Here is a 21,729-nt window from a genome sequence, read left to right on the forward strand (position 1 = left end):
ACTTTGTGGGGAATCCAAACTCAAATCTCCTTCCTCAGCTGCGATCCTATATTGTTAGTATGAGTCCCCATGAGCCAGGGAGCGCCCTGAAAAGGACGGCATTTTCCTATAGTCCTATATCCTCTGTACCTCTGATAGTTTCTGCCACGTGGCTAACATGCGCTGAATTAATTCGCTGAAGTCTGAGAATGTTTGGATTCTGTCCTTATAGGCAAAGCTTTCTTGCTGGGTGGAGTTTTCATGCAAAAGGGCAGTTCTTTTTATCATCAGAATAGTTCTCCCTGCTCAAGAACTACTTAAGATAAAATACAAACTCTTCGCCAACTCCTCCTTTGCAAGGATCCCCCAAAACCGCAAGGATAATCTGTATAATCCTTTACAGCCTATAAAGACATCTCATCCCACTGTCTCATAATCAAAGCTACCACAAGGACTCACTATGTGTCAGCACTTTACAAAAATCAATCTGCTCATAGCTCAAAATGACTTATGGTGTGTGAAGTGTTTTTATCCCCATTTTACAGACTGGCAAACTGAGATTCACGGAGGTAAAGGGTGTTGCTTTGTTCTGCTGTTAGGAAGGGCTGTGCTGGGGCTGTAACTGGGGTATCAGACCCCAGGCACTGTCTCTCAGTTTGAGCATGCCCTTAAGATAGCACCACCCTGGGGCAATACATGGATAACTGAGTGTGATAACCACACCCCAAGGAGGGCCCAGGACTCACTTCTGGACCAGCTGCACAATGCTCTGGGTGTTCATGAAGAAGACCTCCCGATCGGCCTTCCGCTGCAGGGTGGCCGCATGGCAGTCCAGGATGGTGGCTATCTGCATGGGAAAACAGGACAGGTCACAGGCCACTCAAACCACACAATCTGGTTGCCACGCAGAAGTCACCAGAAGGACCCACCACAGGCTCCCATGGGGATCCCATTCAAAATTTTAAAATTCCAGCCCCAAAGCTCTTTGGCCCTCTGCACGCCCCACTCAAGAGGACTCAAGAGCTCAGAATGACAACAATCACATAAAGACATGCACCACATCCCTCTCCACAAATACAAATGCTCTGGGGAAAGAGGAGAAGGGAATTTCCAACCCCAGGGAGCATGAGGGTGTTGGGTATGGGGGTCCTATTTTTACAGTTAGATTTAATGCGATCGGCACATTGTCTGTGGCGACAAAAGAAACATGTAATGAAAAACTTGCATCAATAACAAATTCCCAGAAGGTCCCAACATGTATTTTTCTCAACTGGGGTCCCTGAGAGCTTTGTTTTCGTTATTTTCTAGTTGAGATAGAATTCATATACCACCATCTTCCGCCCACCTTCTTTTAAAGTGTACAATTAATTCAGCGCTTTGTAGTACATTCACAGAGCTGTGCAACCATCACCGCTATCCAATTTCAGAGCGTTTTCTTCTCCCCCAAAAGAAATCCTATAACCATTAGCAGCTACTCGCCAACCCCCCTGGCCCCAGACCCTGGCAACCACTGATCTACTTCCTCTTCTCCATGGATTTGCCAGTTCTGGATGTTTCATGTAAATGGAATCAGGCAACACGTGGTCTTTAATGATTGGTTTCTTTCACTGCGCATCACGTTTTCAAGGTTCATCCCTGGGGTAGCATGAATCAGTATTTCATTCCTTTTTATGGCCGAACGATACTCCAACCTAGAGGTTGACCTCTGGGAATAAACTGACTTACACTGACCTCGGGTGCCCCAAATTGCTGACATGTGGGTGGGGTGATGGTGGGAGGCAGCCCCTTATAACCAGGCAGAGGGCATGAAGATAAAAAAGAGATGGCTCTTCAAAATGCAGATTTCCTTTAAAACGCCTGATAAAAGCGACCCCAAAAAAGAACAAAACGAGGCCATTGTAGAATTATTAGAGATTTCTGATACTACCCGGGAATGGTTTCCATTCTTAAATAATATTATATATACGTATAGCCCCAAGACTGTCACCTTACACAAAGCAGAGGGGGAGAATCAGTACGACACACTGGCAAGGACTCACAATGTCCTCTACTGTGTCAGCCAGCGTATTTCTGGAAAACGCTCACTCTGTTGGCACCAACTGCTTACTCCTGCTCCGAAGCCGAGTTATACAGAGTGAGGCCTAATAACTGTTTATGTTCCTCTAAACAACTGTTGTTTTGGGGGAAATGCTGCGATCCCGCAGAGAAGGCGTGAAAGAAAACTCTCAGTCCCCAGCATCTTGGCTGTAAGTGGGTCTCGTGAAGCCCGATTTGATCAGAGACCGGACGTCCGCACTGATGGGGAGACAAGTTCCCAGCGGGGCTGGAGTGGGCGTGGGGGGCACCCACCTGCTGGCTGGGGAACTGGCACAGCACCGAGGTGATGTTGCTGGCATACTGGGCCATCACCCTGCGGACAGCCTTCTCCACGGGGGCGGGGATGCGGCCCGACACGCTGGTCATGATCTCCTGCAGGTCCAGCAGTGGCAGCGTTGGGTGCCGCAGGGTCATCAGGAGCTTCTGCACCCAGTCCTTCAGCTGCAGCGGGGAGCACAGAGTCGGCCCAAGGCTGTGCTGGGGGCATGGGCACAGCCGCCCACCACGGGGCGGCTGACACACTCAGCCCATCCAGGCCCCGTGCACTTGAGTGGCCAAAGATCTAGACCCAGTGGCCTGTGGAACAGTCCAGAGTAGAATGGCCCCCTGACCACAGGGGGAATGAACACCCAGTTTCCTGACCCAGGAAGGCCCCGCTCCCCTCTCCATGCATCCAAACAGCCAACCTGGTGTGGGGATAGAACACCAGGCACTGGGAAAAGCAAACATTTGTGGGACACTGGCTTTGTGCCAGACACTGTTCTAGGACCTGGATTTGCATGTTCTCATTTGATCCTCAAAGACAACCCTATGAAGTAGGAATAATCATTATTTGCATTTTCCAGTTGAGGAAACTGAAACACAGAGAGGTTAATTAAGTTACCCAAAGTCACCCAGCTAGTAGGAAGCAAAGCCAGGATGCAAACTCAGGCAGACTCAGAGACTCTTGACAGCTGCATTGCACTGCTTCCGGCTCACCCGGAAGCAGAACTGTTGATGGTCTTTGAATGGGGAGGATAATGGCACCAACCCCATAACGTGGTTGTAAGGTTTAAAAATGAAACCATGCACACACAGGCAAGTGCAAAGACTTAAAAAAATGTTGTAATTCTAGCAATTAAGCAGCATAACCTAGGGGCTAAGTGCATGGACTCTGAAGCTAGGGGGCCAGGGTTCAAGTCCCCTCTTCGCCTCTTCATGGGTGAAACCAGGCAAATTTTGTAGCCTCTCTGTGCCTCAGTTTCCTCACCTGTAAAATGGAAATAATAACAGTTCTTACCTCCTAGGTTGTTGGGACGGTGAAATGACTTAATAAGGTTCAAGTACTAAGAGTAGTAGATGGCACATAGCATGTACAGGACAAGGGCTGAGTTATCACTATGACCACCAACACTGTGATTGGCTTTTCTGGGATGGAATGTGATGTAGCACAGTTTTATAGTTACTGACGTTGAGTTTAGCAGCGTGGGTCTTTCACGGAGGTCTGAAAATTTGAGGACTTGTTTCTCTACAGACAACGGGACCCTGGGGTGATGAACAGAGTTGTGTTTCTGGACAAAGCCCTTCCTCGCTGTCTCTTTAAGAGGGTGACCCACATCGACTCCTTTCTTAACTTACTATGTGAACATTCTCAGTGTTGAGCTGAACCCAACCCCAAAAAGCAATGTCACCTTTACAACAGTTTATAATCAGAGAGAAACATACACTGATGTTTACAATGAAACTGAGGAATTTCCTGAGAATGGGTCCTTGATAGAAACAACAGAGGATGAATCATTTTCTCATTTCTTACCTCAATAAAGATCTCTGGGATCTTCTGGCTCTCATACGGACCTATGCACGTGTGTGTGATACACACCTACCCTGCACACGTGACCCACCTTGATGCTAAAAATAGGCTCCGGCAGACAGTAGCCCTTCATGATGTTCCTCAGATTTTCCAGGACACTGTGAAAAACCTGGTGCAGTTTCTCTCCGAGGATGGGCAGCGTTGGTTGGGAGGGGAGCTCTCCCGTGAATGGCTCAGCCTGATGGGACACCACAGGAGTCAGAGGTCAAGGCCACTGTGGCCTCTGAATGAGACATACAAGCCAAGGGCCAAGGCAGAGCTACCAACACACAATATACACAATACACATAATGCGGTTATCCTGAAGCCTGCGGGGGAGGGGGGGTACAGAAGAAAACATTGTATTGGAAAGTTAAAATTGCTACATTCACACCCCTGTGAGGTTTCCAAATCTTCCCCTTTACAAATGTCAGAGTCAATTATGTACCCCAAATAATTTTGGAGGGCACTAGATGTGATTAAAAAAAAATGTTCACATGTTGAGATCTGGGGAAGTCATTCTGGCTTCTACATGAGTTAACTTGAATCTCATGCTAACCAGAGCAGCCAGTTTGTAGCCAATCAAACATACACTGTACATGAGCTTTAATTATTAAAGAAAAGGGCGCACTGACCAGAAGTAAAGAATGTCCACGTTAAAAATAAAGATGAAATGCCTCCCTTCCTCGGACGCCAATGCTGGTTCTCCTTTGATGATAAGATTCCCTTCCCAGGTGCCAAGGCCATATGGACTCGCTGTGTACGTGCTGATCTGTTCTATTTTTGTGTGTGTGTGTGTGTGTGTGTGTGTGTCCTGAAACCTTGAAGGAATGTATCCCTGACTTGTTTCATGTTCTTTGTTCTGACAAGACATAAAACTGTGCTGAAAAAAATGCTCCTTGGGAGCAGTTCCTCAGAGTTATCCGAAAGGTTGTCTTTCGGGCTATGGTCCTCAGTTTGGTTCAAATAAAACTCTTTTCTATTCCTATTAAAGACTGTTTATTATTTTTGTCGACAGATGTTTTTGTTTTGCTTTGCTTTCAAACCAAGATCATCTTCCTGTTTTTTTCTATTTATTTCAGTCTCACTCGAACCCCAAAGATGAATGCCTAGCAAGGTGAAAATTTAGGAAACTGTCATGCAAGTGTACGTGTTTTTTTTTGTTTTTTTTTTTTGCGGTACGTGGGCCTCTCACTGTTGTGGCCTCTCCCGTTGCGGAGCACAGGCTCCGGACGCGCAGGCTCAGCGGCCATGGCTCACGGGCCCAGCCGCTCCATGGCATGTGGGATCTTCCCGGACCAGGGCACGAACCCGTGTCCCCTGCATCGGCAGGCGGACTCTCAACCACTGCACCATCAGGGAAGCCCGTGTACGTGCTTTTTGTAAATCATAAACATGTAGCCTTAAAGGATCCCCAAATAAAAAGCTCCCCAAAGGGGCAACACTGCCTTAATGTATCTATTCGTCTGTTAATTTATTCTACAAATATCCACTCAACACCAACTGTGGGAGGCGCTGGGACCCAGGAGCTGGGGCATGCTATTCTGCTGGCCCAGAACCCTCAGCTTCCTGTCCCTCAACTCCACTCCCAACCCTGCGGGCTTCTCTCACCCTTGAAGATTAACCGGAGGGTTTCCCCTCTCCACAATCTGCTGCTGGCTTCTCCACCTGGGCCCTCACAGCCAGCGGCCAAGCGCAGTCCCTCTGACTGCACCTACTGAGCTGAATTACAAAGGCTTATCTGCCTGTCTTTCTCACGGGCATCTGTGAGCCTCCTGACCTGTGGCTGGGCGCTGTCTCAAGAACCTAGCCCGGGAAACGTTTGCTAAAAGGAATCACAAAGCAAACACAGACCTTCCTGGTGATCTAACAAAGCTCAGTCTATTTCTAGCTTTGGGAACCCTCTAAAAAGAATAATGAAAAGAAGGAGAAGAAAACAAATGAAACTAATAGAATAGTCTGAAGAAAAGAGTCGATTTGATTTAAAAAAAAAATGCTTTTCTAGCTTTTCTTTTCTCCTGGGCATATACACTAATTATTGTAGAGAAAACAAAATTACATGCATAGATGGCAAGCCAGCTCCCCGCAGGCCTGGCTCACTCTAGGAGGGTAAGTCATGTCATGTCACGGAGACCTGACAGCTCTACATAACGCACTGGGGGGATGATGTTTGCGTCAAAGTTCACAGGAAGAACCCTTCCCCTGTAAGCGTCTGGGAGAAGGTTCTTCCAGGCAGAGGGAGCTGGCCCCAGGGGGACGGGTCTGGAGCATTACATTAAGGGAGGGGTAGTGGGGGAGGAGATGAAGCCAGGGAAGAAAGCAGGGCACAGCTCAAGGGGGGTCTTGGAGATCATCGGAAGCACATGGCTTTTATTCTAAGTGGGATGGGAAGCTGCTGAGAAGGATGTGAGCACAGGCACAGTCCTACGCCCATCGTGCTGGCTGCTGGGAGCGGGTGGTGGCGGGAGAGCCGGGGCCACAAGCCTATCTGGCTCACGGGGTAGCTGTGCCAGGTGCCACATACCGGGTGCACTTTAGAAGGGTCATCGAGGTCCAGCCTGGCCACCACACAGCCTGCTTCCAACACAGCCCCTGGGCGCTTGACGTACTTCACCCGGCCACTTTCCTGCACATTCAGGGTCATGATCATCTTCATCACCTGTTTTGCAGAAAGAAGAAATTAGATGGAGCCCACTAGGACTGGCCGGTGTCACCCCAAACTAGTAACTCTGGAGCACGGACCGTGTCATTTACATTGAATGACTCCGTGGGCAGAGTTCAAGCTGAGGGGAGAGAGGGAACCAGCATTTACACAATCTGTTGCGTACCAGGCACAGTGCTGGGCATAAATTTTTTCCATCTGCAAAGCCAGCCAGAGAGGCAGGTGCTCATTGTGCCCATTTTACAGACATGGAAACTGAGCTTTATGTCCAAAGGAAGGCCTCTCTCTTAGAAATACAGATGAATCATATGATGTAGGGTGACTGACACACACATTCCTAAAATGCGGTGCATTTTGTGACCAGCTCCGGTTTTTAAAGGCAGTGAGAAAACCCTCTGGGGAATGAAGAACATGATTACAGTACAGTCATCAGCCCCTTGAACTGGTCTGAGAGTCGGGCCGTGTGGACGTAATGAGTTTTGTTATGACGTGTGGGCTGCAGACCGACAGGACTGTCCCACCCTTTGCTCAGAAGTTCACAGCTTGGGCACCCAAGTCAGCCAGGCCTGGGATGGAACCCTGCTCCCACCCATCACTCTGTGATCTCCACACGTGCTTTCCCCTCTCTGAGCCTCAGTTTTCCCAACAGTAAAATGGGAGGAAATGACAGTCTTGCCTCACAGGGCGCTGATAAGGATGAAGCAGGATGGCACATAGTAGGAGGCCGACAAGCGTCAGCTACTACCGCTGCCATATTTTCATTACAAAAATCACTATTTTCCTGGGCAGCAGAGAATGGAGGCCGGGTTTGAATCCTGGCTTGATGTGACCTTGAGTGAGTTCCTTAGCCTGCCTGGGGCCCGTGTCTTCATGTACAAAATGGGGGTCCCATTTGTGTCCAACTTATATGATTGCTGGGAAGATTAAAGAAGGTAATTAAAGACGGATAAAATGCTTACAATAGTGCTTGCCATGCGGGAAGTGCTTTGCTTCTGTTGGCTTACCACTTTTTGGTTTTTTTTTTTTTTGCGGTACGCGGGCCTCTCACTGTTGTGGCCTCTCCCGTTGCGAAGCAACAGGCTCCGGACGCGCAGGCCCAGTGGCCATGGCTCACGGGCCCAGCCGCTCCGCGGCATGTGGGATCTTCCCGGACCAGGGCACGAACCCGTGTCCCCTGCATCGGCAGGCGGACTCTCAACCACTGCGCCACCAGGGAGGCCCGGCTTACCACTTTTTAATTGTCCGCATCATGATCGTTCATCGGTTCTTACTCACTCCTGGGGAGGTATACATTTTTGAGATTTTTTTTCCCCTTTGGATATTGCAGGGAATTGGGGCTGAACCCCACACACATGGCTCTCTTAGGAATCTGCAGATGACAGCCCAGGTGAGAGGGGAGGTCTGTTGGCTTAGGTGAAGCAGCATTGGCAGATGGCCCTCCCTGGGGGAGGGGGTGTAAGGGAGACCTGGCTGCAGCCCTACCTCCCTCCCAGGGGGCTAGCTCTGCGGTTACCTCTATCTCAGCATAGCTGCCCCCAGCCTCGATGTGTTCCCCGTCCTCCACCATGTACTGTATCAGCTTCCCCGCCGAAGGGGCTCTCAGGACCGTGGGATCATTCTCCTTCTCAAACACACACGTCTTGTTGCCGATGGTGATTCGGTAACTGGAGAGAGAAGGAGTGGGGAAGTGGTGGGGAGGCTGGGGAGGACCGTCGACCCAGGTGCCCGAGTCAGGGTTTCGACAGCCTCTTCCCTTCCTAAAGGCAGCCGGGAGCATCACCCTGTGTGTGGTTTGAGGGACTTACTCCATTTTTCCCAAATGGTAGCATTTGACAGTTACCTCAGAGACTTTGGGAGTGAGCTGGGTGGGACCCTTTACTGGCTGAAAACTAGTTCCTTTTCCTGACATAATTCCACCAGGCCCTGGCATAGAGAAAGCAATCAATCACTATTATTCAGTAGATACTGACCCACTGAAAGCCTTCACCTTAGAATTGGGAAGAGCATGCCTCATGGATGGAGCTTATCATCATCTTGAACATTCTTGGCAGATAGAACACGGGTTAAAAAGAGGTAAAAAAAATACCGATCTGGGATGAATCTAGTCCACCTTCTTCCATCGAGAATTCGGAAGGGAATCTAACTGGAGCTTTTTCAGGCACGGGGCCTCTGGAACCCCACTCCTCCCCATCTTATTCTCTTGGTCGGGGGGGGGGGTCTTTGCTGCCTTTCCGTGGGGGTGGGCGGGTCTGTTTCATCGTGTGAGCTCAGGGTGGTCAGACACGCTGGACCAGGAGGACACGCGATGCCCCCGTGCAAAGTGCTTCCGGATCATCCCGCCCTCCACCCATCCAGACACAGAGCAAGCTTTCCTGCCGCCGTCTGCTCGTTCGATGTGTCTCTTCCCCCACAGACTCCATGAGTCATGACCACGGCTGTATCCTAACACCTAGCGCGGCATCCGGCGTAAGCAGATGCTCAGTAAACAGCCCCTTCCCTAATCGGACGACCTCATCTTCTCCAAGCCTTGATCTGATGGGTGTGGACACTGCAGCTCAGACCCGGAGCCTCTGGCACTCAGCACACACCTTGCAGGCCCTGGAGCTGGGAGTCACGTCCCATTCGGCTCTGAATCCTCCCAAGTCACTAGAAAAGGGCCCCCTGGGAGCCTCCCAGAAATGCCTGCCAGCTGCATGGAATTCCAGCCGAGAGATTAACCTCTCCAGGAGCCCCAGAACGTTCCAGAGAAGGTGCCTTAGCTAAGACCCTCAGACCTGCAGGGGAGAGCTGGCTCTGTGTGCCCTCCACGACCACACACCTGTCGACCTCCTCCTTCAGGTACGTGGTGTAGCTGCTGCCACTGTAGGACAGCAGCAGCCCCCCGTCGTTCAGCCGGTGGGCGTCGATCTCGATGTGACAGCCGTTCATGATGAGGACGAACATGGTTGGAGACTGCCGGGCCACCTGTGGGGACAGTTCAATGTCCCCACCTGAAATGAGGATGCCTGCTTGACCCTGTGCCCCCAGAGCACCGCCTGGCCCCCCGACCACAAGCAAAGGCTAGTGTCCACAGCGGGAGTGCTGGGGTGGACACCTCACGTCTCAAGGCCCAGCCCTCGCTCACCCCAAGGGAGCAGCGACGGGGAGGGAGCCCGGGGTCAGCGAGCCACACCTGCGCTGTGGGTGGGCTAGTGGCTGCCGGCCGCAGGTGTAGCCCCAGGCCGGGCATCACTGTCCATTGTGTGCCCTTGAGGGCTGGGGGCTTTCTTCTGATCCTGTCTCCAAGCAGGGTTGCCCTGGGAGCCAGGGAGATAGGGGTCTTGCTCTGGGTGAGGCAGACCTGGGGCCTCCATCAGTGGCCTGGACGTGGACTTGGGCTCTGCCCGCTAGACCTGGCCCTGCCCAGGGGCACACAATGGATCTGGGACACTGGAAGGAGACATATACGGCCAGGCCCTGGCCTCAGCTCTGCATTTCAATCTGAAATACCAGCCCCACCTGGCCCTCAGTTCAAAGTATGTGCTGTCTCTCAGAAAACTAACACCCTAAAGAGCCCTCAACCTCTAAAATATATATATAGTGACAAAAGATGGCAAGAAATAGAGGAATATTTATTGCCACGTTATTTATGGGAAAACCTAGAATCAAACGAGCTCTCCAACAGTGGGTGCTGCCATGGAATGTTCTAGACTGCACTGTCAAATATGGTAGCCCCTAGCCAGATGTTCAAATGTAAGTTAATTAAAATTAAATGAAAGATAGAATTCAGCTCCTCAGTTACACTCGCCACATTTCAAGCACTCCATAGCCCCAGGTGGCCCATACTGGACAGAGCAGATTTAGAACATTTCCATACCTGCGGAAAGTACCATTGGACCGTGCTGCAGACTCTAAACTGATGTTAGGAAAACTTGCTAATAACAGGGGGAAACTATAGGCCATGACAATATCAAAGCAGTAAAAACATTTGCACTATGATCTTAACTTTATAAAAGCAATGCATAAGGAAAAAAATAACTGAAAAGAAGTCTGCTAAAACGTCTGAACCCGGGCCACAGCAGTGAAAGCCAGAATCCTAACCACTAGACCACCAGGGAACTCCCCCATGGTGGACTGTTTTTCTGACGCTTCATGCTTGTTTGCTGTTTTGAAATTTTCTGCAACGGGCATGTGTCATATTTAAAATCAAGTTGAGGGGACCCAGGTCCCCAAAGGTAGCCAGGAAGCATCAGAGGCAAAAGGGAAGCGATTTTACACACGTTACGTGGATAACACACTCGTTTGGCTGAACGAAGCCTGAGAATCTCCAAAGTTGAAAGTTCAATGTATGCTCAGCAATGTTAAAAATCAAGTAAGAGAAAATAAAAATTCTGTTACATTTTCCATGGAATGTGAGGCTGGGAAGTGCTGGGGAGGCCCTGGCTTCCCAGGGACACATCGCTCCAAAGGTCACCCCAACTTGGACCCGGGGGGCTCACCCTGTGCTCACACATCTCAAACATTCTTTGATACTCTGCTGAATTGGCCTGGGACGGCTCAGGACGGGTAACTAGATATTTCCAACAGAGAAGAGCAACCCTAACAAGCTCCAGGGATGCCGGTGATAGACCCGGAAGCAGTCAGAAATCCACACATTGATTCTCGGTGCAGAGACGCTGGACAAAGCCAGTCTCACAGCCCTGGGAAGTGCACCCAGACGCTCTGCTCTTGAGCAGTGGTCTGGCTCACACTGTGTAAGGGGTTGAATTATGTCCCCCCAAATTCAAGTCCTCCCTGAAACCTCAGCTTGTGACCTTAATGGAAATAGGGTCTTTGCAGATGTAGTTAGTTAAGGAGGGGTTGTGCCGGATTAGGCTGAACCCTAAATCCAGTCTGACTGGTGTTCTTGTAAGAGAAGAGACCCAGAGAGACAGGCACAGAAGGATGAGGATGTGAAGACAGACAGACAGACACAGACACACTCAGAGAAGGTGGCCGTACAAAGCCAGAGACTGGTAGAGACTGGAGTGACAACCTACAAGCTAAGGAACACCAAGGACTGCCCACAACTACCAGAAGCTAGGAATGCATGCTCCCTGGGAGCCTTCAAAGAGACCATGGCCCAGCCAACACCTTGATTTTGGACTTCCGGCCTCCAGAACTGAGAGACTATAAATTTCTGTTGTTTGAAGTGACACCTGTTTATGGGACTTCATTACGGCAGCCACGGGAAACCAACACATGCTCTAACGTGCCTTGTGTGCGTGGCTCAAGCCTACGGGTTCTGGAATCCAAACACCTTAGATTTCAAGGTCACGGGACTGCACGGGGAGTCCTGGGACCAAGCATGAGAAAATCCACTGCAGGGATGGCCCACTGCAGAAATAAAACTCCCTTGAGCCACCAGAGTGTGGGAGACATCTAACAGGGAACTTTACCTTGAGGATGTATTTAACGCCTCCGTAGATTAATTCTACATCCACAATGTTCAGCAGAGAGTCTGCAGGGAGGACCTGGCCCCTGAGAGAGAAGACAGACCTGTGGTCAGTTTGGGAGTGACCAAGAACTCTGCAGCCATCCATCCCCTGGATATGAAAATCCACCCACTCTTTGCCTCTTCTAACTATCAACACACCTGATTGATAAAAGGCAAGGAATGGAGAGTCCCAAGGAACCTGACATCCCTTAGAACTTAAGGAAACTGCTCTTGCTACAGGATGTGACATTTCAAAAAGGCTCCTCTAAGAAGCAATAACCATATTGCTTCTTCTTGAAAAAATTCCTTATGTGGGAATTCTGCCACCCGCTTATGAAAGAAACGAATGCACGGATTGTGATTCTATTACCATTCAAAAGCATATTATCCAAGCACTAAGAACTTTCGCCCTTCTAGTTCCCTTTCAGTAGTTTCCTTTGCCTACCACAGTGGTTTTCAAGGTGGGGTCTGCCTCTACCCCGAGGACATCTGGCAATATCTGGAGACATACTTGATTGTTCTGACTTCCAGGGGGAGAGGGGATGCTATGGATGGGACCAGGGATGCTGCTAACTTCCTACCCTGTCCCACAGAACAGCCCTCACCACAAAAGATGACCCAGCCCAAAAGGTCAGTGGTGCTGAGGTTGGGAAACCCTGGTCTATCCCAAGAGGGAGCTCCTGGCCACTTCCACAGGGTCCATTTCACTGGTCATCTGATTCAGGTGAGGGTCTGGGAAAGGACCATTTGTAGAGGTGACCTACAACCTGCTTTGCTTCTCAAATCCACCTCCTCCTCTCTGGACTCCTGAGTGTTACGACGTACCTTGCACAGGTCAGCACGAATAAGCACACCGCTGTCTATAGGATGGTGGCTGCGTTGGCCTTGAGTATCCCTCCCCTCCCGCCCCCTACCCCAGCGTCTTCTAGGGCAGCCCAGGTTTATCCAAGGAATTCTACAGAGGCAAGCACGTAGGAGAGGTTCACTAATTGCTTGGTGATGGATTTACACCCAAATAAAGCGTGTTTCTGTCTTACTTGCCACCAGCACATATCCCAAGACGGGAAAGGAAGTACCCATGGGCCCCACCTTTCCAGCGAGTGTAAGAAATCCGTCATGCAGGTCCTGAACATCGAGTCGGCCACGTTCAAGGCTCCGCACACCACCCCGAGCATGATATCCGGCTTCTCGGCCTGGGAGAGACTCTGCACATCAGTATCCACAGTGACCAAAGCCACGGGGAGCCAGGAGGGCTCCAGGACCCCCAGGGGAGACACGTGCAGCTCCCCACCTGCACTTTCTCGGCGATGAGATTATCCAACCAGCTGGTGTCAATGTCGTTGTTCTGGAAGCTCTCGGTCTCCAGGACGTTGGTGAGATATTCCACGGTGGTCCTGAAGTCGCCCCGGATGGAGAGTTCCTTCAAAGCCACCACCATGTTCCTTGAGGGGAAGGCACACGGATTGTTTTCCCAATTAACGTACACGTCATCAGAGTTCTAGAGTGGTTTCCAGTGAGTCAGAACCGCACAGAAGTTTAGGGAGGGCCCTGAGTCAGACGGCTTGGGGCAATGTCAGCTCCAGCATTGACTGGTACAGCAAATCTTGGGCCAGTGGCTTACATGCCTGGGCCTCAGTTTCCTCATCTGGAAGGTGGGGGAATAACCCTGCCTTCACACAGATGCTTGGGGATTAAAATGAGACAGTCTGTATAAAGCACATGGTCACTGATCAATAAACCTTAACTGCTATGAAATGATTTATTACAGTGATTATAATTGTTATTAACCATGCCAGTTGCTCTGACTCCCTCTCCCGCTGGACCTATCAAAATCCCGCAGTGTCCCAAGAACGAGCCGCTCTTTACCTGTCCACACAGCTGTCCAGTGTGCCTGGGTTGCACAAGTAGGTGGCTAACACCGGTGCCCCCCTCTGGGCATGGCGGTCACCAGCCCACACGTGCTTGGCTGTAACCACCTCCAGTTTCCCAGAGGGGCTGCCTCCCCCCAAACAGGGTGTCCAGTCCAAAGGGCAGAAACCTCCACTCTCCATGAAATCATAGGGAGAAAGTTATGGGGAAAGGCACCAGAGGAAGAGGAGGCATAGGAACCCTTCCTGGGAGAGGAGAGCTTTCACACCAGTTACGATGCTCCTGCATGCTTCCAGCAGGTGTGACAAAGGGGCCACGAGACCCCAGCGGGAGGGTGAGAAAATGAAGACGCAGTGAGGTTAAATGAGGGTGTCAAAGAGGCTACTGCAAGTTAGGTGTGGGACCCGAACCTGCATCTACAGGCTGAGCCACTGGATTCAAAGGTGACCAACTTGTCCCGGTTGGCTCAGGACTTCCCCAGTTTTAGCACTGAGAAATCCCACATCCCAGGAAACACTCAGTCCTGGGAAAACAGGGACAGTTGATCCCCCTCTTGGACACTGACAACAATAAGAGCTGGAATTTTTCCTTCCTATTCTGCTGAAGTGATTACTGGCCACTCACAGTGTGGGACAAGCCACAGATCCCTTCACTCAGAGACAGCTGGGCTGGCTGACCACCATCCCACCTTTTATTAATCCTTATTTGCTCCAAGCGTCTCAATTTTTCACTGATTAAGATGAATTACTCAAAGCTGGCAAAGAAACTCTCTCCCTCAAAAGCAGCAAACTCCATTTAATTCATGGCTAAGTGCCCCAGCCCAGAGATTTAAATGCTTTTCAAATGAAATGTCTTTCACTCTAAAAGACACCTCCACAAGAATGTTTAATTTTACAAACTGAACTGGTGTTTACCTTTTTGTTCCCAGGTCAAGGCAGGAGAAATGTTAAGATGAGGGGGTTTTGATCGCTAATTTTTAGGGAAATGCAAATCAAAACGTAGTGAGGTACTACTAATCAAAACTACAGTGAGGTACCACCTCACATGGGTCAGAATGGCCATCATTAAACAGTCTACAAATAACAAATGCTAGAGAGGGTGTGGAGAAAAGGGAAACCCTCCTACACTGTTGGTGGGAATGTAAGTTGGTGCAGCCACTGTGGAAAACAGTATGGAGGTTCCTCAGAAAACTAAAAATAAAATTACTATAAGATCTAGCAATCCCACTCCCGGGCATATATCTGGACAAAACTCCAATTTAAAAAGATACATGGGGCTTCCCTTGTGGCGCAGTGGTTGAGAGTCCGCCTGCCGATGCAGGGGACACGGGTTCGTGCCCCGGTCCGGGAAGATCCCACAGGGGCCCGTGAGCCATGGCCGCTGAGCCTGCACATCCAGAGCCTGTGCTCCACAACGGGAGAGGCCACAACAGTGAGAGGCCCGCGTACCGCAAAAAAAAAAAAAATAAAATAAAATAAAATAGGATCTGCTCCCCATCTCCTAAAGTGCTGCTACATCTGAAGCAGCAGGTTAATTTTTAGTTTCTCAAAGGGAGGGAGGGAGGGAAGGAAGGGAGGCAGGGAGATACTGACGAAATGGCCTCTTCCCGGTTCTCTCCCCAGGAGAAGCAGTGCCCAAACTGGGAATCGGCAAATTCATGTAAGCCTCCAGTGGCAGCCACGCTGAAATAGCCCCACACGTTCTTGCTGCTGCGGAAATTCAACTCCTGGACCGTCCCAGAGCTCGGCTTAAACCCCTGGAGCCCAGGCAGAAAAAGCAAAATGGAAGAAATAGTTACTCCAAATATATTTTCATCAGAATTAAATCCTAGGAAAACCCAAGAGCCCCGCCCCCCCACACCCAAGAGCTTAGCGTGATGAATAAAACACTGATACTTCTCACTAGGGGTGCAGGTGTTTCCAGGTGAGCATGTCACTGTGTGTCATTTTTACTTAGAAAAAAAAAAAAAGTCAAAAAACCACCACCAAGTGGGACCGGTGATCACTGATGGAGCTGAGCGAAGGTACATACTGATTTTAAATGTTTGCCATTGTTGATAATAAAAAGTGTAAATAAAAGAGGAGTTGGCAGGATTTCCCTGGTGGTCCAGTGGTTAAGACTCCATGCTTCCACTGCAGGGGCCACGGGTTCAATCCCTGGTCAGGGAGCTAAGATCCCACATGCTGTGCAGCACAGCCAAAAAAAAAAAAAAAAGAGGAGTTGGGTTTCCAATTCCAGATTATGAAAATTTCAGCAGGTAAGGAAATCCAGTGTTAGCCCTTGTTGATGCTAACACACACATAATTCCCTTTGAGGGGATGACCCATCCCCTTCTGAGTATAACTGTGGTAAAGGGGGGGATGGGTTGGATCCTCTTGCTGGGATTAGAACTCTTGAAGCTTGTGATGGAGGCATTCGTTTTGGCAGACATGCCTGGAGGCAAGAGATGGAAAGTTTCAGGTGCCTGGGCTATTTCTACACGTGATCCTCCATCCTCCCAGGCACCTGTGAACAAGGCATCAACCCTCTGAAAATTTCCCCTTTTGCTTGTCCACCATCAGAACTGACTGTTCGCCTGTAGCCAAAGATCCCAAACTAATACAGTCACTGTAGTTTAAAATTCTTTCATTAAAAAGGTGGGGGTGGGGTGAGAGGACTTCCCTGGTGCCGCAGTGGTTAAGAATCAGCCTGCCAATGCAGGGGACACGGGTTCGAGCCCTGGTCCGGGAAGATCCCACATGCCGCAGAGCAACTAAGCCCGTGCGCCACAACTACTAAGCCTGTGCTCTAGAGCCCACGTGCCACAACTACTGAAGCCCGCGAGCCTAGAGCCCGTGCTCTGCAACAAGAGAAGCCACCACAATGAGAAGCCCGCGCACCGCAATGAAGAGTAGCCCCTGCTCTCCACAACTAGAGGAAGCCCAGGCACAGCAACGAAGATCCAATGCAGCCGAAAATAAATAAATAAATTTATTTACCAAAAAAAAAAAGGTGGGGGGGGGTAAAAATAAAAAAACCCAAACCTCTCTTATCCCAAATTTCTTAAATGTAGTTATTAAACAACTAAATTGTGGTAGGTTATGGAGATTATGTGACCATCAACTGTCAGTAAGCATGTAAACTTGATAGATGCCAGCTGGTTGGTATCTTAAGGCACAAGTAGGAACAAGTCACATAGGGACTCCTTAGAATGAACCAGATTGTATGTTGCAGCAAAAAGTTCATGGGGCCAGAAATCCAAGGGCCTGTGCTCTAAACTTGCCTGTTTGTCCCAAAGATGGACGTGGTCTATAAAGTCCACCAGTGGGCCTTGGCCATGGCCTCACCAAGTCCCGGGTGTGAAGGTGGTCACCCCAACCTCTCGAGCTGTAATGTGGGGTCACAATGCCCAGCGGCAGGGCTGTCATGTAACTGACATATGAAGGCATCTGCCTGGTACCTGGGACACATCACATGTGGATAAACTGTGGCATGTCCCTTCCCGCATCCCTGCGTCCTCGCCTATAAACTGTGAACCCGGATATCTCAACAGGCTAAGGTTCTGGGTCTGCCACACGCTGAGAGGTCGGAGATGGTGGAAACTCAGGGCCCTCAGACTTGCCTCATCTGGGTTTTCGCTGGTGATTCTGGCCGCAATGACGTGGCCTCGGGCGATGGGAGGGTTGGAAGGGGTCTCAAAAGAAATGGGCGTCACCCCCCATGGGGACTCTCCATACAGAAGCCGGATATCCTTCAGCCGGTGCAGAGGCACGCCCATGGCGATCTGCAATCAAGAAATCCGTCCCAAAAGAGGGTCAGTCCCCAAACGTGGAGGCCAGTGCTAGAGGCGATGCAGGTGGTGGTAGGGGGTGAATGATTTCAGATATACTGAGCTCCTCCTGTGCCCACCAGACCGGGCGACATGGTGGCAGGAGAGGCACGGAGAGAGAAAGACAGATGGCTTGACCCTGCCCCCAAGGAGTGAACTGTGTCGCTGGGAAAAGAAGCGACAGTCACAGAACAACATCGCAAGCATCAAATAAAAGTTACAGATCCTTAGCGCTGTGGAAGGAGTTGGGGAATGGTGGTGTACAGCTGCAGAGTCAAAGAAGGTTTTGTGAAGGACACAAGGAAAGCTGGGCTGGAGGACCGAGTGAAAAACAGACAGTGACGGACACCAAGTGAACCAAAAGATCAAACTGAATCTGCTGGGTCTTTGGATGTGACACACTAAAAGGGACCCAATGGCACCTGTGTAATATCCTGCCAAAGTGTTTAAGTGACTTCCAGCAGGAAGAAATGACCAGGCAAATTCAAATGGAGGGACATTCTGCCTGAACACTTCACAAATGTCAACATCCAGGACAAAAAAATAAGACTGGGGAACGGTTCCAGATTAAAGAGATTAGGAGACATGAAAATGGAAAGGGATGTATGGGTCCTGGATTGGATCCTGGACTTGAAAAACAAAGGACAGCAACAAATTATTGGGACAACAGGGAAAACTTTCATGTAGACAGTAAGTAACATTAGATAGGTAAGTGAAGGGTGTCAAAGCTCTATTTCTGGAGTGGGGCGATCCTATCACGGTATTATTCCCAGGAGGTTCTTATCTGAAAGAGTTAGAGGCAAAGTGGCATGAAGTTCAAGCCAAAACATCTCTCAAAAGGTTGAGCGAAGAAAAAACAAAAATTATACAAAAACACAAATAGAGAGAGAGGAAGCAAATGTGGTCAGATGCTAACAAGTGGTGGACCGAGGTGCAGGGTATGGGTGTTAATTGTATTATTTTTGCAACTTTTCTGAAATTTTTCAAACTGAAAAAAATAAACAAAATTAAAAATGGAATAAAAACTCTGGGAGGATTTTTAAGAAATTAAAGTTAAATTCTAATTAAATCAAAGTAAAACTAATTAAATTAAATTTTCAGTTAATTAAATTTAATCAAAATTTAAATTTTTAAAAATTTAAAAGAAATTTTCAAGAAAGAAAGAAAGGGAGGAAGGAAGGAGATATTAGTTAAAAAATTAAAGAGTTTCTATTAATGCAAGAGTTCCTAACTCTGGGTGACATGTTCTTAGCAGGGGTGAGCCCAAGAGGGCAAACACTTGTTGTTGGGGGTGAAAATAATCTTACTCTTTCTATGTACAGGCAGACCTTGGAGATATTGGGGGTTCAATTCCGACCACCACAATAAAGAGAATATTGCAATAAAGCAAGTCACACAAATTTTTTGGATTCCCAGCACATATAAAAGTTCCATTTACACTATACTGTAGCCTATTAAGTGTGCGATAGCAGTATGTCTGAAAGAACAATGTGCGTACCTTAAATAAAAAATACTTTATTGCTAAAAAATGCTAATCATCACCTGAGCCTTCAGAGAGTCTTAATCTTTTTGCTAGTGGAGGGTTTGAAATATTGCAAGAATTAGCAAAATGTGACACAGACACGAAACAAGCAAATGCTGTTGGAAAAATGGCACCATTATAACTTGCTCAACACAGGTTGCCACAAAACTTCAATTTGTAAAAAACAAAAAAACAAACAAAAAATGCAATAAAGCAAAGTGCAATGAAACAAGGTATGCCTGTATAACGCACAGCTATATCTACAGTATCCAAACCGATATACAGTATATCTGTGATATTAACATTTCATAGGGGAGAAATTAGGGGCGGAAATGTCTAACAGGGCTCCATGAGGAGGCTGTGATGATAAAAAGGTCTATGAATGGGTACTGGGGAGGTCTACAAATGCTCCCAAATTGTATAAAATAGATTTTTCCAGGGTGAAGGGCCATGGCTTTTGCCAGTTTCTCCAAGGGCTATATGGCCAGACGAAGGTGACAAACCACTGCATGGCTCTCCGTGCTACCCACACATTAAAACAGTCACTCCCCAGGACACCAGCCAAGAGACGAGCAGGGAGGTCTAATCTGAGCAGGACAGGGGATCCCCACTCTGGGCAGAAGAAGCCCCAGGGTTCGGAGCCCATTTCCTTGCCTGTAGCTGGGCGGCCGGCAGGTTGACATCGGCGATCATTTCTGTGCAGGGATGTTCCACCTGCAGGCGGGGATTCAGCTCCAAGAAGTGGAAGCTGCCATCCTGGCTGTAGAGGTATTCAACGGTCCCCGCACTCACGTAGCCCACGGTCTTGGCCAGGCGCACGGCACACTGCAGAGAGACGGAGGTGGGCGAGGGGCTTCCAGCGGTTTTCTCGGGGAAAACGTACTAGCTCCCTCACTAAAGGCAGGCTGAGGACCTGCTGTGTGTAAACTACCTTGGAACCTCTGAGATCGTACTCCAGTAACCCCGTGTGAGGCTGAAATCATCTCCACGATGGGCCCCCCCACGCCAATTGGTCTCCTCTTGGACACCCACCCCACTTTGGCAACTTGGACTCTTGAGAGCTCTTGATGGTTCTGAGCTGAGATGCCTCCCCCCGAACTCCCCAGAGCCCACCTGCTCCATGATCTCGAACACGGCTGGCGTGGCAATGGTGGCCGGCGCCTCCTCTATGATCTTCTGATGCCTCCGCTGGATGGAACAGTCGCGCCCAAACAAGGACACGGCGTTCCCATACTGGTCAGCGAGGAGCTGGACCTCCAGGTGATGGGCGTGCTGGGCCAGCTTCATGAGAAAGACTGGGGAGCCGGGGATCTCGCTCTGCACCTGGGGGGGACGGCAGGGTGGCTGGCTCCTCCCTGGGGAAGCAGGGCTGGAGCAGGAAGTTCTCCAAAGGGGGCGCAAAACGATGGCAGGGATGCCCGCGGTTTTGCCGATCTTTCAGTTTTACCTCCCTCAAAGACATTACATTCTCGTGGTTTTTAAGTCAAATATGTGAAAATACATAATGCAGAAACTGAAATTCTGCAACAACATCTCCTAAGGATAATATGCTGTTAAGAGTTGGGTACAAATTGGTTTTCTTCTATGCGTACAGAGAAAATGTTTCTTGAAACAAAAATAGAACCAAAACACACTACTCTGTAGGCTTCTCTTCCTCCCACTTAATTCACTCTCTCAGCCAGCTCTCCTCGGTGGAACCTACAGACCGACTTACTCCATACTTTTAACATCTGAAAGGCATTGTCTCATAGGCATGCTGTCCAGAGACCCTTAAAAATGAGGTAAAAATAAGTGTTCACATGGAATTATTTCTAAGACAAATTCTTTGTAAGAGCAAGTTGCAATAACACATGGGATGATCCCACCTATGTGAAAAATAATAAAACAGAATTATATGAAGGTCTATGTAAAAGTCTATACTACAGTAAAAGTACTGGAAAGAAACCCGGTGGCTAACAGGGGTTACATCTGAGAAGGGGCAAGGGGTTGAGAGGTGATGTTGCGAAAGGGACCTTTCCTTTTTCATTCGTAACGTATTACTGAATTGCCTGAATGTTGACACCGAGAATATTTTCATATCGAACTCATGTAATTAAAAAAAGGAAGCTTGGGGGAGGCTCTGCATGCAGTTGGGGAACAGGGGGGTATATGGGAACTCTGTCCTTTCCACTTAATTTTGCTGTGAATTAAAAACTACCCTAAAGAGTAAAGCCTGTTTTTTAAAAAAGAAAGAAAAAAGCTTTAAAATCTGTACAACCCCTAAATGCAAGGTAGGATCCAGGACTGGATCCTGAAACAGAAAGGGGATATTAGTGGGGAGAAGTGGGGTGATTCAAATCAAGTCTGGAGTTCACTTGACAGACATGGATTAATGAAATTAATCTCTTAGTTGTGACAATCATGGTACTGTTACAAAAGATGTTAACAACAGGGGAAAGGAGGTGAAGGGTAGATGGGGACTCTGTACTGCTGTTGCAACTTTCCTGAAAACATAAATTCTTCCCCCCCA

General features: G+C 49.0%; 1 protein-coding gene across 7 annotated transcripts in view; it reads right to left on the reverse strand.

The window, feature by feature from the left end:
- The window catches only part of ACACB (acetyl-CoA carboxylase beta), a 141,439-nt gene that overhangs the window by 45,630 nt on the left and 74,080 nt on the right, over positions 1–21,729 (reverse strand). For all 7 annotated transcript variants that reach the window (XM_089894597.1, XM_022551013.3, XM_089894596.1 and 4 more), the window contains 13 exons: positions 20,334–20,543; positions 19,875–20,045; positions 17,492–17,653; positions 15,483–15,646; positions 13,313–13,463; positions 13,111–13,214; positions 11,984–12,065; positions 9,385–9,530; positions 8,080–8,230; positions 6,429–6,563; positions 3,957–4,103; positions 2,329–2,517; positions 726–826 (listed from right to left, as the gene is read on the reverse strand). In XM_089894597.1, the coding sequence (XP_089750723.1) occupies positions 726–826; positions 2,329–2,517; positions 3,957–4,103; positions 6,429–6,563; positions 8,080–8,230; positions 9,385–9,530; positions 11,984–12,065; positions 13,111–13,214; positions 13,313–13,463; positions 15,483–15,646; positions 17,492–17,653; positions 19,875–20,045; positions 20,334–20,543 (1,913 nt within the window). The remainder of the gene's footprint in view (positions 1–725; positions 827–2,328; positions 2,518–3,956; positions 4,104–6,428; positions 6,564–8,079; positions 8,231–9,384; positions 9,531–11,983; positions 12,066–13,110; positions 13,215–13,312; positions 13,464–15,482; positions 15,647–17,491; positions 17,654–19,874; positions 20,046–20,333; positions 20,544–21,729) is intronic.

This window comes from Delphinapterus leucas, chromosome 14 (assembly GCF_059928025.1).
Source record: "Delphinapterus leucas isolate spDelLeu-1000000601 "Yukka" chromosome 14, BTC_Dleu_Yukka2, whole genome shotgun sequence".
NCBI lineage: Eukaryota > Metazoa > Chordata > Mammalia > Artiodactyla > Monodontidae > Delphinapterus > Delphinapterus leucas.